General features: G+C 55.9%; 1 protein-coding gene across 4 annotated transcripts in view; it reads left to right on the top strand.

Moving 5' to 3' along the window:
- ARHGEF10L (Rho guanine nucleotide exchange factor 10 like) overlaps window positions 1–18554 on the top strand; it is a 146528-nt gene that overhangs the window by 89140 nt on the left and 38834 nt on the right. For all 4 annotated transcript variants that reach the window (XM_081223481.1, XM_081223479.1, XM_081223480.1 and 1 more), the window contains 4 exons: window positions 1425–1540; window positions 2068–2195; window positions 3544–3644; window positions 12562–12683. In XM_081223481.1, the coding sequence (XP_081079607.1) occupies window positions 1425–1540; window positions 2068–2195; window positions 3544–3644; window positions 12562–12683 (467 nt within the window). The remainder of the gene's footprint in view (window positions 1–1424; window positions 1541–2067; window positions 2196–3543; window positions 3645–12561; window positions 12684–18554) is intronic.

The following is an 18554-nucleotide window of genomic DNA, read 5'->3' as shown; positions in this document are numbered from 1 at the left end:
CCACTGTTTTATCTGTGGCCACATTTCTCAAAGTAGAGTACGAGGCTGCCTGACCCCCTTCAAAGAGGAAAAAAGAAATCCTTATTGAACCGCAGTTGGCCTTGAATGATTTTTTATTATATTGTTATTCAAATATGTGCAAGTATAAGACTAGGTATAATAAACTCCATATGCCTATATCCCTTGAACAACCGTAAAACCAAAACAGAATCACAAATGGAATAAAAGTGATGCTACAAAATCATAAAATTCAAATGAACAGCATTAATGTAATGTGATGGATGATGTTGTTTTGCTGGCGCCAAATTGCTCTCAACATAGATGTGGTCCTCTTATGGGGCAGGTTCTTTTGAGTTCTCTGCACCTGTACCCCAAAGTGCCTCACGGTGATCTCCATTTCCCACCAGCTCACTCCATTTGGGGCGCTGCAGAGCCCTTCTTTGCCCTGAGTTTGGTGTGAGCGTATCTCTTACCGCCCACGCCCACCTCGCTCTGTGTTCATTACCTGGTGACCATCACGTAGTACCAAAGTCCACGGAAGCCCTGATACCGAGCAGCAGGATGTGGCTTTAAAGTCATTGTATCCTGGTGACTGAGGATGTGCATCTGATCTTTAGATAATCATCTCGATGAAAATCCAAATTAAATGCCTCCGCCCCTCCCTGGGATTCTGTAAGATCTCAGCTTGAGTAACCATGGTGTAGAGGACACAGCCCCAGTTCCCTAGCCTGGCATTCAGGGACCTCCCCATCCAGTCCTGCTGGGCCCTCCTGCTCTGTCTCTTGCTGCCCTCCCTCCACGTCCCCGACACTGCATTTGTATCATCACCAGAGATCTGGGCACCCGCAGCCCCCATCCCATCTCTGTCCTATCACCCCGATATCCTTCTCCCCAGTACCTCCCACCATCTGCAGTTGTTAACTGACTCCTCCCTGACCCTGACCAGGTCATAAGCTCCACAAGAACAGGGACCCTGTCTGTCTCAGTTGCAGCTGTCTCTCCAACATGTAGACTAGAACCTGCCATGTAGTAGGTTCTTAGTACATCTTTGAACAACTTACTCTTCCTGGGCCTCCTTATGCCACAGTGCCTTTGCACCTGTGGTTTTCCTTTTTTGGCAGTGCCCACCGCTCTCCTGGGCCTGTGAAGTCTCCTCGCCTCTCATGGGCACAGTTGGTTCTCAGTCTTCTGGTCTCCTGTGACCCTTTGTATAGACTGAGAGTGGCCCAGATCCTAGGCGCTAGACTTTACCCGTGATTGGATTTGTCCCCGCTAGTCGACGAGAGCCTGGTAACATTTCCTTCTGTATCTCTAGTGCCATATCTCCAGGGCGACAGCTCTTCTTTTTTGCAGTGAGTACATGCTTGGGCCCTTGGTGGTGCCTTCCCCACCCCTGAGGCTGAGTAGGGTCTCTCTCTGCCCAGATAAGGTGTACCTCGGGCCCCCGCGCCTCTTCCAGGAGCTGCAGGACCTGCAGAAGGACCTGGCTGTGGTGGAGCAGATCACGCTCCTTGTCAGCACGCTGCACGGCACCTACCAGGTACCCAGCACCGGCCTCGGCAGGAAGGTGTGGGTGGGCTCCTCTCCCGCCCGGTTCCCCGATGCGCCATGGCCTCTGGGCTCCCACTAGCAGCAGTACTGGCTGAAGCTCCTGTCGCTACCTGGAAGTCTGGTGGGCGGCCTCCGGTTCGGGTTGAAGCTCTGGTTCGAGTTGAGCAGGGCCTGGCTATGGGCATTTTTTTTTTTTTTTTTTCGTTCTCTGTTCAGTGTCTGTTCTGTCCTGCAGCTCCTTCCCGAGCCTCATCCCAGGCTGGAGAGGAAGCTGGCTGGGAGGGTGTGTCCCTCTCAAAGGAAGGGTGCCGTGGAGGGGGGAGGTCTGAACCAAGGCCTGGAGCCCGGGGAGTCGGCATCCCCCCAGCGCTTGTGGCCGAGTGAGCCGCCCAGGTCGAGCTCCCGCGCTGACCCCTGGTTCCTCTCCCCTTGGGTCCCCAACTGCTGTGGGATCTGGGGTGGCTTTCGGGGAGCCAGAGGGCTGTATGGTGACCTCCTTGGCCTCCTTGACCCTAGAACCTGAACATGACCGTGGCTCAAGACTGGTGCCTGGCCCTGCAGAGGCTTATGCGGGTGAAGGAGGAGGAGATCCACTCGGCCAACAAGTGCCGCCTCAGGCTCCTGCTTCCCGGGAAACCCGACAAGTGAGAGGAAGAGGGGCCTTGGAGAGGGGCGTCAGGACCAGCCTGCTTGCCAGCACTACGGGGGTGGGCGTGGGCATACACGCATCGTGGGCCGTGCCTGGCAAAGCATTTGACACAGAGCAGGTGCTCGTGGTCAAGTGAATGAATGAATGAACAAATGACCTATTTGTACCTGGGGTGAGCCTGTCCTCTGTTAGGCTACTGGGACACCCTGCCATTGATTGTAGACTGTGCAGTCCCCTGGGACCAGGCCCCGGGTCTCCTCTCATGGATCCAGCCTCCCCCCAAATGCTCCCACGGAAGCTCATGCTCAGTCGCCCTGCAGCTGATGTTTGTGGAATTGATGCAGAGATGGGGAAAGCGATCTGTCTGATCCCCACTCTACAGAGGAGGAAGGTGAGGCTCAGAAGTAGGTGGCAGAGCTGGGTTCTGAGGAGTCTGACTCCGAAGCCTAGGCTGGCGCAGTGAGGGGCTCAGAGCCCAGGTTTTGACCTCTTGGTTGGGCGGGGACAGTGTTACAGGCACAGTGGCTGCAGGGAGGGGGAGATTGGGCCACTGTGGTCGGAGGCAGGTCCGGGAACCAGGATGCAAGGCCCAGGACTGGATGGAGTCTGAGGGTCAGCAGCCTGGAACCTTCTGGGTGCCCTCGCACAGTGGCTCACAGTGCCCTGCTGAGCGGCTCTCTCCCCTTCTCCGCGCCCCTTCCTCACCTTCCTGCCCACCTCCCGGGGGGCTGGGATGGCTCACAGCGGGGAAATGGGCCCCGGAGAACAATGAAGGGGCTTCCGCTGCTCTAAGGTGAGATGACAGTGTGGTGACAACAGTGACCTCTGGCCACCCCAAGCCTGTACATACCGCCGTTCATTCATTTTTTCATTCATTCATGTGTCCGTTCAGGAGACATTTACCAAGCAAATGCCCTGTGCCAGGTGCTGGGAACAGGCCCGAGTCAGAGGCTCCGGGTCAGGCGTGTGCAGGTGTCTGACGAGGCCTGTGGAACCCTGACCAGGTGGGGCCCTGGAGGGCCTCTCGAGTCGCAGCCTGCGGAGGGCCAGACCCCCCATGGCCTTGCTAGGCACCCACGCCGGGGTGCCTGGGCCGGGCTGGGGGCCGCAGCCTGGTCGCTCGGGGGAGTTACCTGCCCCCTCCCCGGGGCTGTGGTGGGTGGAGGGAGTCCTTCCCCAGGGGACTGAGGCTTTGCCAGGCCACTGGCCTCTCTGGCCATGCTTTGATGCTCTGCACAGACCTCGCTCTATCTCCAGGGCTGGTGGTTGCGGGGAAGAGCTGCATACCTCCCGGGTGAGCCAGGCCCCGTTCCAGCATTCATGCTCCTGCCCTCTCACCGCAGGTCCGGCCGCCCCATCAGCTTCATGGTGGTCTTCATCACCCCCAACCCCCTGAGCAAGATCTCCTGGGTCAACAGGTTGCACTTGGCCAAGATCGGACTCCGTGAGTAAAGCCCCGGGGGTCAGGAGTGCGGAGAGGGAAGGTCTGGGGAGTGTATATGTGAGTCAGAGAGCGTCGTCCAGTCTTGGGGGGCAGGGAGGCTTCTGAGTGGAGGGAGATGGTGCAGCGGAGAAACAACTGGGGCCAGAGGCTCTGCTTCGTGACCTTGGACACGTCACTTCCCCTCTCTGAGCCTCAGTTTCTCCATCTGTAAAATGGTGGGAGTTGACAGAAAGTAAATTAGTGGTTGCCAGGGGCCTGGGAGGAGGAGGGAATGGAGAGTCACCACTAAAGTTTTTTTTTTTGGTTAGAGTGATGAAAATGTTCGCAGATTAGATAGTGGTGATGGTTGCCCAAGTTTGCGAATATACTAGAAACCAGTGAGATGTACTCTTTAAAGGGGTGGGTTTTATGGTAGCTGAATTATATCTCAATAAAACTGTTACATAAAGAATGATGCAGGTTAGGCTAAACTGATTCTCAAGCAAAGGCCTCTTTATAATTCTTTTCTCCTATGCACCCCCTAATAACAGTACAGATAAATAATGGGTATTTCTATTTATAGAGTGCTTCCTGTGTGGCAAGCATTTTTCTAAGCATTTTACACACATTTCTTTCATTTCACGTTCACAATAACTCTAAGAGGTAAGTCTGTTGTGAATCCCTTTGTACAGCTGAGGATTCCGAGGCCCAGAGAGGTGCAGTGACTTGCCTGAGGTCACACAGCAGGGAGGAGTTCAGAACCTGGGCAGTCGGCTCCCAGAGCCCACTCTCAATCCCTGTCAATTCTGTTTCCTCAAGTTGGTGAGCTTCTGTCTTCCAAACCACATTCATTAAATTATAATTACTCTGTGCTTTTTTTGAATTGACAAAAGGCCTAGTTTCTTGCCGATCGGGACCATTATTTGCTGTGACCTACTAGAATTCCCATTTGCCAATTCCAGTCAATAGCAGTGATTTCTGGGGTTTTGTTTGTTTTTATTTCTGGCGTGATCTTTATCTAGATAAATACGTATTTCCGATAGATTTTAAAACATTTCTGGAAAGGAGTCAGGACCTTTGTCAATGGCTTTCATCAATTAAAAAACTATTTATTGGGCTTCCCTGGTGGCGCAGTGGTTGAGAGTCCACCTGCCGATGCAGGGGACACGGGTTCGTGCCCCGGTCCGGAAAGATCCCACATGCCGCGGAGCGGCTGGGCCCGTGAGCCATGGCCGCTGAGCCTGCGCGTCCGGAGCCTGCGCTCCACAACGGGAGAGGCCGCAACAGTGAGAGGCCCGTGTACCGCAAAAAAAAAAAAAACAAAACCAAAAAACTATTTATTGAGTCTCTACAGTCATTTCAGGCATAGGGGAAAAGAACAATGACAAAAACAGAAAGGTCGCTGTTCTCAAGGAACTTACAGTTTATGAGGGGCAGGCAGAGATTTACACGAGGAACAAATCAACCGGGAGGGGTCGGTGCTGTGAGGGGGTAGAACCGGATGCGTGACTGGCACCGAGCCTGGGGGCCGGGACTGCTGTCAAGGAGGGCCTCTGAGGAGGTGATGTCTGAAGCTGTGCAGAGGTCTGGGTAAAGTGATCCAGGCTTTGGAACAGCAAGTGCCAAGGTCCTGAGGTAGCCAGAGTTGGTGAATGGTGGGGTGTGGGGGGAGACAGGTGGAAGTGGGGAGCAGGTTTTCCAGAAAGCCAGGGTGAGGTGCATGGAACTCTTTCTTGACGCATGGGGGCTGTGGGTTGCAGAGCTGAGAGAACCGGACAATGGCGTGAACTGATTTCTAATTAAGTGGATCATTCTGGCAGCTACTCGGAGAGAGGCATGTGGAGACTGGGGAGGGAAACGGGGAAGAGGTTGTGGCTTTGGAGGAGCCGGCATCAGAGCCTTCTGCTCAGCCAGCCCCTTCTTGGATCTGGCGTTGACATCACACAGGCCTCTGCTGGATGTTTCTGGGCGACCAGGAGGCCTGTGGAGGGTGGAGGAAGGGTTTTAGGCAGAGGCCGCCCCGGCCCTGGCAGAGGGCTTCGGAGATTCCAGCCGAGGAAAGGTTAAGGTGGCCTGCCTGCTGGGCCTCGGGCCACCCGCTCCACTCTCTCCCCTTCCCATGGAGCAGTGCGTCTAGGGCAAGCTCCTGAGCCCTGTTTGTACACCCGCTAAAGGCAGGTGCATCTCCCGTTTGAAGCCCAGATGCTTTGCCGAGTGGGCCTTGGCGTTGGTGGGAGAGGAGCCGACAGATGTGAGCATCTCCGTTCTTGGCAGCCTGTGAAGACCTTCGGCTGTCTTATCTCCACATGGTTTCACTGCAGCAAAAGTTTTAAAGGAAAGAGAGTCATTTGAAATCCATTCTGAATGCCTGGATTCCCCTGGGGCTTGAATAATCTGTTTCTTCTATTTTGCCAGTTTTTTTAATCTTCATTGCCTGGTGCCGAGGAAAACAATATAAGCCCGTTAGAAATAGGCCCGTTAGAAATAGAACCGTTAAAAACATTTATTCACAAAGGATGTTATTCCTTTAATTTTTTTTTTCTGCATCTTTCTCTCTCCCTGACTCCAGCGTGCTGAGATCATAATCCACTGAAGATTGGGAAAGAGAGGGCTGGAGTTGGGGGTGCCTGGGATCCGAGATGGTGGGGGCAGTTCTGTCCCTTGGAAGGGCAGGGGTCCTGGGGAATCTGGGGACCCAGTTTACATCCCAGTGTGGCCACTGCTGTGCTGTGCGGCCTGAGAAAGGCAGGCTTCCTCAGTAACTTGGCCTAGAGTTCCACGGGCCTTTTCCCTGTTGCATTTCGGGATCTTAGCACCGCGTGAAATGGGGCCAGACAACGTGGGTTCAATTCCCGGTTCTGCTGCTTGTTAGCTCCGTGATCTTGGGCAAACGATTTCACCTCTGCATGCCTTGGATTCTCCATCAGAAAATGGGGATATTCATAGGGTATCATGTGAGCATACGGGGAGATGGTGCCTGGAAGGCGCCTGGCACACCGGAGAAGCTCCTAGGAAAGGGGTGTCTGCCTCTTACAGTGGGGAAGTGACTGGCCTGGGGTCGCATGACATTTAGTCATGTGCCAGGATGTCCTCCCCCTCTCTCTGCCAATTAGTCTCTGTTCATTAAGGCTCCAGAAAAGAGATGCAGATAGGAGGCTCCAGGGGTGGCAGTGGGGAAAGGGGAGATTTGGGGCTTCCAGCTCTCCCTTCCTGTGTCCCCCCCCAACCCTTACAGCTCTAAGTTCTGCATCCCTGGCCCAGGGACCCCTGCAGCCTCTCCCTCCATGGCCCTCCTGGTTCCCACCCCTGGAGGACCTGGGCTGGGCAGGCCCCAGGCTAATCCCACGCTCCCAGGGACAGGTCCTCGCTGGGCGTGGCCTGGCAGGCTCTCCCCACTGCCTGTGACTTGGTTAGTTTTCCAGCCTGGTTTCCAGATCTGGTTACGGAGTCCTGAGCATGGCCCAGGCTGTGTGCTGAGCATGTTCTAACCCTCATCTCTCATCTCCATTAGCCCTCAACCGTCCCAGAGCCAGGGACCCGCCCAAGCCCTTGGCCGGAAGTGGTAGGTCTGCCCTCCAGGAGGGGGACCGAGGGTACTGGCCCAGGAGCCTGACTTGGGTTTTACCCCAGCTGGGTGATCATGGCCACTGTCTGGCCTCCCTGGACCCCGGTGTCTCTCTCTGCAGGATAAGATGCATGCTGAGGTCCCAGCAGCCCTGATGTCTGTGGCCATGGCCAGTAGCATCTCCGTGGTGCTGGGAGGTGTGAGAGGGGCCTTGGATTTAAGAAGGAAGAGAAGTGCAGTCCAAACTGTCCGCTGGGGCAGAAGTGACAGGAAGGGCATGGTGCTGGGACGCAGGTGGGGCTAGAGAAGCAGGGCAGGGCCAGCGCAGGTGGTGGGCTCAGCCCAATGGCGGTGGGTGGTCTGACCTCAGGCATAGTAATAGGCAGCTTTTTAACACTGAGGCCAGTGGTCATAATGGGTACTATTTCTTGAGTGTCTGGTATACACTAGGTATTAAATATAATCTTTCCAGTGCTCACAACAACTCCAAGTGGTTGGAATTATTCCCCCCATTTTCCAGACGAGGCCACAGGCTAGGAGAGGTTAGGGGTCCCGCTCTGTACCCCCCAGGGCCCTTCTGGCAGAGTCGGCTTCCTGTGGCCGGCAGGTGGTCCTGAGGGCTCAGGGGGTGGGGGGAGCGAGCGGGGACGTGGGCTCCGGCCCTGGAGCTGCTCCCACTGCCCCCCTGGAGTGCTCTCGAGTTTGGTGGGCGCCGGCAAACAGAGCCGGAGGCTAAATAAGCCCCCACTTATCGTCAGTTGGAAATCGCAGCTTTGCCCTTGGTGCCTGTTCTTAATGTCACTTATCCCGAGCGGGCTTTCAGTTTCCAGTGGTAACAGCCTTCTAATTTGGTCTCAGCCGCTCCGGTTTTGTGACGGGAACAATGGTAGTGGCAGATGGGGAACAACACCTCCAGTTTCTTTTAACAGTTCCCAGTCGCAGGCAGGGAAGGCACCATCTGAGACGAGAAGGTCAGATCATTAAAGGAACGTATAGTGATAAGTTGCCAGGACTTGATGGGCTGTGGGTGCGTGGTGGGAGGAGAGGGATGAGCTCGGGGCGACGTGGTGGTGGGTGGGCATGGGGGCTTATGTCCACCCGCTGAGCTCCAGGCGAGCAGGTGGGCTTGCCTGCTCTCTCGGGCTCCTGCCCCTGGGGAGGCGAGGGTCTGCGTGACCGTAAGCTCCTTGAGCGCAGGGCCAGACTCTCCAATCTCGATCATCTTTGTTCACTGCCCGGAGGCTTGTCCAAGAGGCAGCGCGGTGGCTGTGATGTGAGCTCACATGTGAGCTCCTGCCAAGGAGAGGTGGTGTCCCCCAGGGCGGGCGGGCTTGTCTCGGCTGTCACGGCCTGGCCGCGGGCGCTGTGCAATGTGCCCCAGAGGTTAGTTGCTTGGCTCCTGGACCCTGTCTTTGACTCCCTGACCTCCGTTTCCCCAGTGTAGATGGGGATGGGAACTCCGACTTCCCCTGGTGGCTGTGGGATGACGTGCGGGACAGAGCTGTGTAAACTGTGAAGTGAGGCGCGCATAGCCGTTCTGTTTCAGTGATGCCCATCCTGGGCCATCGTTGTTGTTTCCTTGATGGCCTCTTCTCCTCGGTGGCGGGAACCGGGTTTCATGCGACTCTGTCTCCAGGGCTCAGTGGGGCAGAGGGCCTGACACCGGGGACGCCTCTGGCCCGTTTAGGGAGTGAGCTCCCCTCCCAGCGCCTCCACTGCTTGAGGGGGTGGGGCAGGCACCGGAGCCTCTATCGGAGCCAGCTGTTCACATAATAATTCCTGACATTTGCGGATGTCTTCATCTTCTCAAAGAGCCTCCTCACCTGCCCCCGCATTCCGGCTCCTCTCTGCTGTGACCTACACGCAGACATCACCTTTCTCTGGCGGCAACGGCATTTTTAAAGCCCTTTATTGCGGTGTGATTGACATACAAAGAGCTATCCATATTTCAAGCATACAACTTGATGGGTTTGGAGGTAAGCATACCCCTGTGAACTCCATCGCCACAGTCTACGCCATAAACAAACCCACCCTCTGAAAAGTTCCCTCCTGCCCTCTTCCTTATTATTGTTATTTTGTGTGTGTGTGATAAGCACGCTTAACATAAGATCTATCCTCTTAGCCACTCTTTTTTTTTTTTTTTTTGCGGTACGCGGGCCTCTCACTGTTGTGGCTTCTCCCGTTGCGGAGCACAGGCTCCGGACGCGCAGGCTCAGCGGCCATGGCTCACGGGCCCAGCCGCTCCGCGGCATGTGGGATCCTCCCGGACCAGGGCACGAACCCGTGTCCCCTGCATCGGCAGGCGGACTCTCAACCACTGCGCCACCAGGGAAGCCCCTCTTAGCCAATCTTTAAGCACGTCATACAGAATTGTTAGCTATAGGCTGTACAGATAATCTCTAGGATTTACTCACCTTGTAAAAACAAAGCTTCGTACCCTTGGATTGGTTCCTCCTCTTCCCCCCACCCCCAGTTGACCATATTTCTCCAGTGTTGCTCTGTGCTGGCTGGGGGTTGGGGGTGGTGACTGCTCCTGGTGGCCGTCATCCCAATTTGACAAATCTGGAAAATGAGGCTCCAGGAAGAGACTTTGTTCCTGCCACACAAGGGTGTTGATGGTCTGCTGTGTGTCCAGCGCCACGTGAGGGGTTTGGAGGGTACAGAAGGAGACGGTGTGGAAGGTTTCAGCCGTCATGGAACACGGGCGTTGTAGGGGAGCCTCTGGGCACACAAGCACAATGAAGCACTCGCGTGTGCACACTCATGCACGCACATATACACGTGCACTCGTGCACGCGCGCACACACACAGAGGATAAAAGAGCCAAGCCAGTAAAAGAGCTGGAAATTGTGGTCAGGGCCATTACACACACCAGTAGGGGCTGAGACAGAAAGTGATGGAGGTGGGAGATGGGATGATGGTCAGTTAAGGCCTTTCCGAGAAGGCGGAGACGTAACCTAAGCCTCGCAGAGAAGCAGAGCCAGCCCTGGAGAGAGCTGAGTGCACCTTCCAGGCAGAGGGAGCTTTCCGGGCTCGTCCCGTTTAAGCTGCTGAGGAAAGCGGAGCACGGTGGGGCCTGCAGCCGAGGGATGAGGCTGAGAGGGAAGGAGCGTCCTTGCAGCTCTTGTGGAAGAGTTTGGATTTTATTCCAACTGGTCCGGGACTCAGTAGGTATTTTTAAGCAGGGGAACAATGAGGTCCAGGGGAAGTTTAGCAGGATGGCTCTGGCTGCTGTGGGGAGGACCAACTGTAGGGGGCAGTAGTGCGCACAGAAAGACTGGTCAGGAGGTCCCCATGTGGCCGCAGGGCACCCTTGGGCTGAGCTGACCCTCCCTCCTTGTAGCTGAGTAGATGTGTGTGGTGGTGGGGGGGGGAAGGCTGCTGTTGGACCCTTTGGTTGGTGACCTCTGCTCCCATCTGCAAAGCTCTAGGCACCCCTCATCTTGATGTCATTGCGTTAAGTGGCCTCTCTCACCTGGGGTGCCCTGTCCAGTGCCTCTGGCTCTTCGGGGCAGAGTACCTCCTCATTGTCTAGTGTCACCATGTCCAGGGTCATTCATGCCCAGGGGTGTCACTGGGGGTCTGATTGCTGGAAGATTGCCTGGGTTTAGTGCAAAGAACTCAGCCTGTCAGTCAGACAGACCTAGGTCCGCATGTGGACTCTGCCACCCAGCCGTGCACGTGACTTGGTCAACTCACTTAGTTGTCAGTCTCACCATCTGTAAGGTGAACATTGTTATTCTGACTGTGCTTGGTTATTGTGAAAACTAGCCAGGGAGCATATGTGAAGCACTCAGAGTGTGCCTGACGCCTGGACACATACTGGGCGTGTCTGAGCTGCGCCCTGCCCCTGCCGTCATGGGATCCCTGGAGGGCAGCCATCAGTTGGAGTATAAAGAATATGGGCTCCTTAGCAGGGAGAATTCCTCAGGAGAGATGACGGTTTACTCACTTGCTCACTCATTCATTCTTTCAACCCATGTTCACTGAGCACTCACTATGTGCGGGCAGCATGCTGGGTGCCAGAGAGATAGTGGCGGACAAGACAACCCAGATCCCTGCTGCTTTGAACTTACATTCTAGAGACATATAGAGACAGTCTGTAAGCAAGGAAACAGAAAACATGATTTTTTGTTTGTGAAAGCTGTATGGGAAATAAGACAGGGTGTTTAGTGTGGTTTCTGAGGGAAGGGGGCCATTGTAGCCAGGGTGGTCAGGGAGGACTTCTTGGAGGTGGCATGTGAGGGAGCCCAGACCCATGTGAAGGAGACTCCACAGAGAATGTGGTTGAGCAGATGCTCTTGAGCGCAGCAGTCTCCAGGTGAGGGTCCAGGGTCCAGGCTTGGCTTGGGCCTGAGCATGTGCACTTCCTTTGTTTTTTAATTTATAAATTTATTTATTGGCTGCATTGGGTCTGTTGCCGTGCACAGGCTTTCTCTAGTTGCGGCGAGTGGGCGCGACTCTTCATTGCGGTGCACGGGCTTCTCGTTGCGGTGGCTTCGCTTGTTGCGGAACATGGGCTCTAGGCGTGCGGGTTTCAGTAGTTGTGGCTCGTGGGCTCTGGAGCACAGGCTCAGTGGTTGTGGTGCACGGGCTTAGTAGCTCCACGGCATGTGGGATCTTCTCGGATCAGGGCTCCAACCCGTGTCGCCTGCATTGGCAGGCGGATTCTTAACCACTGCGCCACCAGGAAAGCCCAGCATGTGCACTTCTAACAGGCTGCCAGGGGCTTCGATGCCAGCTGGACTGGGGGACCTGGAGGCAGGTGACCTTCTAGGTTTCAGGGTAGGTCTTAAAGGGAGTAGGAGGGAGAGTCTTCCTCTTGACCATCGTCATCACAGGTATAAAAGTGTCATGGCTGCGCTGTCACAATCCAAAAACCTCTTGTCCGCCTACTTGTTTTTGGCCGCCTCCCACCTCTAGAAGGTAAGGTCAAGGCAGCAGGGTCCTGGACTGCGCTCAGTGTCTTAATGCTTTTTGAAACTCTGTCACATGTGCTATTTCACTGGATCCTCGCAGCAACTGCAGGATGAAGGCATTTTCATCGTCCCTATTTCATAGGTGAAGAAATCGAGGCTCAGAGAGTTGGGCGGATTTGCACAAGGTTGCTCAGTGAGAAGGTGGGCAAGCTGGGACTGAAGCCTTAGGTTTTCCGACTCCCAGCCTGGGACCCATGGCTGTGACCGTGGAGTGAGGCTGGATTTCATCTCACTGGGCAGGCGTGGGGCTGGGGGAGCGGCTGGCTGGGTCCGTGGGTCATGCGGGCCAGGCCTCTGGGGCCCGCGGTGGCTTCCCGGGCTTTCAGGGCCCCTCACAGTCCGCTTGGTCCTCGCTCTCTGACCAGCTCCTCCCACCTCCTTCCTCTTGCCGCAGGGGAGGAGAACCAGCCGGGCTGGCTGTGTCCGGACGAGGACAGGAAGAGCAGAGCCCCGTTCTGGTGCCCAGTCCTGGCCTGCTGCATCCCCGCTTTCTCTTCCCGGGGCCTCCGCCTGCAGGTGAGTGGCACGCGTCTTGCTGAGCCCACCACGAAGGTGGCTCCTGGGACAACCAGAGTTTCCAGGTGGTGCCCACAGCAGGGGAGGCCTGGCTTCCAGCGTCAGCTTCTAGACCTTTTGCTGATGGAGTTGATCGAGCCTTTTTGTTGTTCTCTGAGTCAGCTTTCCCCCCCAAAAAAGGGGGCAGATGCCCTCTGTGGATCATTGAACAGAAAATTCCATCATTTTGAGCTAACAAATAGCAATGATCTCATCAGTTGATGGTGTGACTCCAGCTCAGAAGATAGACTGTAATAGGCCCACCTGGCTGTGCCAGACTTTGCGGGTTTCACCCTTTATGATGCTGCCGTGGGGCAGCCAGCTTTGGCTCCACAGCCATCATGCCTCTTGGTGCTTTGCTGTCACTGTCTTGTTTTAATATTTATAAGAACCCCATGAATAGATGTTTCTAGATCTGTTTCACAGGTAAGGAAGCTAAGGCTCAGACAGGTGACGTGATTTTTCTAAAAAAAAACAACACCGCCGGTAAGGATGAGTTGTAGGAATTGGAACCTTGCTGACTCCAGCACCCCAGGTTGTAACCACAAGGATGTTCACTTCCAGTGTCATCTGTCCCCAATGTCCCGGCTGAGCTCACTCCTCCACCTGGAGTAGTTACTGCCCATCCCCCTCCCAAGGAGATGAAGTCATCTGAGCTCCAGGGAGGGGACCTAGGCCCAGGTGAATCCCCAAGAGACAAACCGGGCTGTAGATAGGGGCTCTAAACAGCTAAAATACCCTTGAGATGCCAATGCATTCATTCATTCATCCATTCTGCATATAATTTTTGAGGACCTACTGTGTGCCAGGCTCTGTGCCAGGCACTGGGAATATGGTGGTGACCAAAACATACAAGGTTCCTGCCTACATGTAACTTTCAGTCTAGAGGAGAGACAGGTAATACCCCCCTGCCCCGGCAAACAAAAGCAAATAGAAAAGAGTGCTGTGTGTTATAAAGAAAATAAATCCGATATAATAGATACAGAGATGGAGCCATGTAGTTAGGCGGTCAGAGAGGGCCTCTCAGAGGAGGTGGCATTTAAAGTGAGCCCCAAATGGCGAGGAGGATCCAACCCCTGGAGGCCCCAGGGGGAGAATATTTCAAATATTGACAAGACAAGACAGACTGACACAGAAGCCCATGATAGGAGCAGTTGGGGCAGCTGGCATGGCTGTAACTCGGTGAGCTGGGAGGGAAGGCCCAATAGTGGGTGAGCTGGGCCACACCGGACTCACAGGCTGGGTCAGGTTTGGATTTCATTCTTGGCAACGAAAAGCCAAGCATGGCTCCAAGCAGGGGACTGGCACGATCTGATTTATATTTTGGAAGGATCATCTGATCCTTCTGGCTTTTGTGTGGGAGTGAACCGTGGACACGGAGGGAGCAGGACTGGAGACCAAGAGCCCGGAGCAGAGCTTGGCGCTGGGGTCCTGCTGAGATGGGGTGGGACTTGGTGCAGGTGGAGGCCGGGGAGGAGGCCGGGGAGGAGGCCGGGGTGGACTAGTGCGAGACGAGTGAGGCACTCATGGTCAAAATAACTGATATTTTCACACAATACTTAAAAAAAAATCAGACCTGCGAACTGTGGCCTTGGTTTGCCTGCTTTTTTTTGGTAAATAAAGAGCCAGCGTTAGGGTGAGGCATTGTCAGGTCCTGTCTTTATTTAAACTCTTAGTAATTGTTCACTGTGGATTTTTTTTGCATTTTTATTGTAAACAAATTGTGTTAAAATATTTTCTTGATTGTGTTAAAATCTCTGAGTGTTGGGCCCCCCGAAGATGTGCCCCTGGCATGAGTGACCCGCTCTCCTCACCCTGGTCCCGGCCCTGGTGGGGAAACAGTGGGGCAGTGCTCTGGGGTAGGAATGGCTGAACTGGTGAGAGATGAGACGGGGGCTGAGGGTGAGGGAGAGGATGGATGAGCTGAGTATTTCGCTTGCGCTCCCGAAAGCTGGTGTCAGCGGCGTGGGCTGCTGTTTCCTGTTCCGCAGCCTGATTTAGGGATTCAGTGGGAGAGGCTGGGTCAGGTTCCCAGCACTGAGCTTGACTGGTAGCGGGTGCTCAGTAGACAGTGGCCGTAATAACAACAACAACAGCAACAGCGATAAGACCTAAAGTCCTTTAGTCTTGACAACTTGGGGTCGGGCCCTTCCCAGAGGCATCTGTGCCAGGCTCCGTTCTGGGCACTTCCCAGCGATGAACTCTGATCCCCGCAGCTGCCCTCAGAGGAGGGGCTGCTAGTCCTTGCAGCTGAGAGAAGGGATTCAGGAGTGATAAGTTGCCCGCTGGGCAAGGAGGGTGTTCTTGACCCCTGCCCGATCCTGTTCCTTCCCGCCTCTCCCTGGGGCTTGGCTGGCATGTGCCCCCGCGCCATCCCCTCACCAAACATTCCCGGCCTTTGTAGGGCTTCAGTCCTTATTTATTGATTACGGGAGGCTCTTACCTCCTGGGGGTTGCCTGTGGGCCTCGGGGTGGGGACAGTTCAGGTCCCCCCTGTCTGTGGCTCTCCTGGCCCTACCGCATCCCATGGAAAAGGACTTCTGGGGTGGGGAATGGATTGTCCCATCTTCCCCCGGGGCCTTGGGCCTCTGGGGAATACAGGACGCGGGCCTGTGTCCTGACAGGCCACACGGGGTGGTGGGGTCACAGACAGGCCGCAGCCTCTGGGGCCTCCCTGCAAGAAACGCCCACCTGAGCGGGCAGCCATCTGCCTCCTCTCCCTGGGGGGACTTGGGCCTGAGAATCTCCTCACGTGAAGCTCATGGGGCTGGGGCCGTGTAGGCTGGAAGCACCCTCAGCCTCCTCCCGGCCCGCTGCCCAACCTCTCCTGAGGAGCACCACCCTCCGCCCCGACCCCGAGTGATCCAAGGGAGCTGTGAGGGAATCCCCGCGAGTGACGGGCCTGTGGAGCTCCCGAGGGACTTATCAGAGCCTGCAAGTCCCCGTTTGCTGGGCCCCAAGACACCGTGCCCTCTGCTTGCACCTGCCTCCCACCCCGGACCAGACACATGTGCCCATCAGATCCGTGTGGCAGCAGGTGGATTAGGGCCTTGAGCGCCAGGGCCTTGTCCAATTACCGCGAACAGATGTGAGCGTGTGGGCCCCTGCCTACGCCTCTTCCCAGGCCCAGTCCTGGGGGCCCAGGACTCGGGCTCTGCGGCTGGCCTAACGAGAGCTGCAGCCGAGGCTGTTCTCCCGGGAAGGCTTGTTATCCCAGCCCCTCTCCCAGTGTAGATGAGCTCAGACCTCTTGTACTGCCAGCCAGATGGGGGTGTGTGTTGGGTTCTTTCCCTCAAGGGAACAGGGATGCTGGGGCTGAAGGATAGAGCATCTCTCTAAGTGCTGAGGATGGCTGGTCCCCACGCTGGGCTGCACCGTGGCCTTCAGACTCATCAGGGAATTGCTTGGGGGAGGGCAAGAGCACCCACGGGAGCCACCCTGCCCTGGTTTTTTTTTTTTTTTTTTTTTGCGGTGTGTGGGCCTCTCACTGTTGTGGCCTCTCCCGCTGCGGAGCACAGGCTCCAGACGCGCAGGCTCAGCGGCCATGGCTCACGGCCCAGCCTCTCCGCGGCATGTGGGATCCTCCCAGCAGGCAGACTCTCAACCACAGCGCCACCAGGGAAGCCCTGCCGTGGGTTTGAATCCCAGCTCTGCATGTCCCAGCTGTGTGACATCAGGAATGCTACTTCGGCTCTTGATGTCACAGCTGTGTCTTCAGTGCGTAAACTGGGGTGGCCGTGGTGCCTCCCTGATTGGGTTATAGTGAGGGTTCAATGACACGATTCTTGTCAAATGCTTATTGTCTGCTGTGTGCCCTGCCTTCAGAGTTCAAGAACTGGAAGCAAATATTTGAGGACATCTTGGTCCCCAGGAAAGAAAAGTCACTGGTGTCTGTTGTGGGGGGTTTCCGATAGCCTGACTGTCAGATGTTGCAAGGTTCTTCTTGAACCTGGGCTCCATCCGAGGTGTAAGCCTCTCCCTGGTGGGCAAGGGGGGTGGGAAGGGGAGGGCTCAGGGCAAACCCATTCTCCCTTGGGCTGAGGTCCAGTTAGAGGCCTGGCTGGGGACAGGGCCTTGGGGAGGGGGTGGGGGTACTGCTCACTCTGGGGAGATTTAACACGCAAGCATCTTGGGGGCCTGGGGGCTGCATCCCAGAGCGGCAGAGGGTCTTGTCGGCAGGCTTTCCTAGGCCTCAGTACACTAGCTAAGTGGGTTCTGTCCCGGCTGTCACCCTCCATCCGCCGGAATTGCTGTTCGGGGGTCCTTGTCTCCTGTGTGTCACAGCGGCTCGTGTGGAATAGCCCCTCCCCCATAGTGTTGTCCTGTTGTTCTGCTGACAGTGTTACTGCTTATTGAGTGCTCACGCGTCCCCCAGGAAGTCCTTGTAAGCAGTGGCCGCTGCCGGGCTTCATGGCCACCATCTCTAGCCCCCAAGTCCATCCTGACAAGATGTCAAGGTCCCCATGACCACGAAGAACGGGTTTGTGGGGTCACCCAGCTGGTAGCAGCCGAGCTGGGACTGGAGCCCGCTGACTGCATCCAAAGCTGGCCTCCTTTCTACAGCCTGTGCTCTCCTCTGCTCTTTATGGGGCACCTCGATTTTGGGGAGTTGGCTTCCTGGCATGGACAGGACTTCTGGGTCCAGGGCCTTGCCCCTCCAAGGAGCCGTTTGAGTTTTTGCCATCGTCTTGGACCCAGGCTCTGTTGACTGGGCTGACATCCGGCCCGCTGGAGTTGCCATGGAAACGTCTGAGCCAGGGCTGCGGTTGCCCCCTCCCCGTCTGAGAGGACAGGAGCAGCAGCCTGGCAGAAAGGGCCAGGCACCCAGCTGGATGTGGCCCCCCAAGAAGCAAAGTGATGGGGAACAGGGGCCTGAGGGTGCCCAGGAGGCCTGGCATAAGTTGTATCCCAGAGTGCCAAGGTCTCCAGCCTGGCAGTCTGGCCTCTGGGTAGAGTTCAACCAGAAAGAGCACTGGGCTGGGATTCGAAACTGAATTCCAGCCCCGACTCTGCCATTAACTTGCTGTGTGACCTTGAACCAGTCACATCCCCCCACCCACCAAACTTCAAGTTTGCCAACTCCTAAATGAGGGGGCTGGATGCGGTGACCTCTTTGGGTCCCCTCACCCATGGCCATTAGAGACTTTAGTAGAATATTCTAGCAGGGCTGGGATTAGCCGGGCCTTCAGGACCAGTAGAGGGCAGCACCTGCCTGTCAAAAGGTCCAGTGGTGCTGCATTTCTCCTGGGGGCACCTTGGAGCTCTCCCCACTCAGCCTCCTTCTCCTTCAGTCTGGCTGGAGTTTCCAGCAAGGCCCATGAAAGGGCCAGGCCATCTCCTCACATTGCTGTCCTGGCCAATGTGGACAGGGAGAGGCAGACGGGCAGATCTAGCTCAGGAAACAGGCCCCAGAGAGCCACCAGGCATGGGGTTTGGGGCAGCAGATGCACAAGGAACAAGCGGCTGGTGGTTCTCAGTGACAGTCCATTACAGACGGAGCCCCCAGACCGCGGACCCAGCCCTCTGGTCCTGGAGGGGTCGTCTGCAGAGGGGCTCTGTTGACCTGAGGATCCCCCTCCATCGTGCTTCCCTGGGGGATGCACTTACCGTCCCCGTGGCCTCGGGCAATTGCGTGTCTTCCGTGGACCTCATTTTCCCCGTTTGTAAAATATGGGGGGTGGGCATTAGTGGTTTTCAACAAATCTTACCTGGAAGTTGCCTGGCTTGAAAAGCCCTCTGCTGGCCCAGAGTTTCATTCAGGCCCCTTTTGGCCAGAAGTTTTTAGGAGAGAGATGGTCCAGTGCGAGTGCACAGGAGCTGCCTGGAGAGGAA

This window comes from Mesoplodon bidens (assembly GCF_964165515.1).
Source record: "Mesoplodon bidens genome assembly, chromosome: 2".
Taxonomy (NCBI): domain Eukaryota; kingdom Metazoa; phylum Chordata; class Mammalia; order Artiodactyla; family Ziphiidae; genus Mesoplodon; species Mesoplodon bidens.
This window is presented reverse-complemented; position numbering and strand designations above follow the sequence as displayed.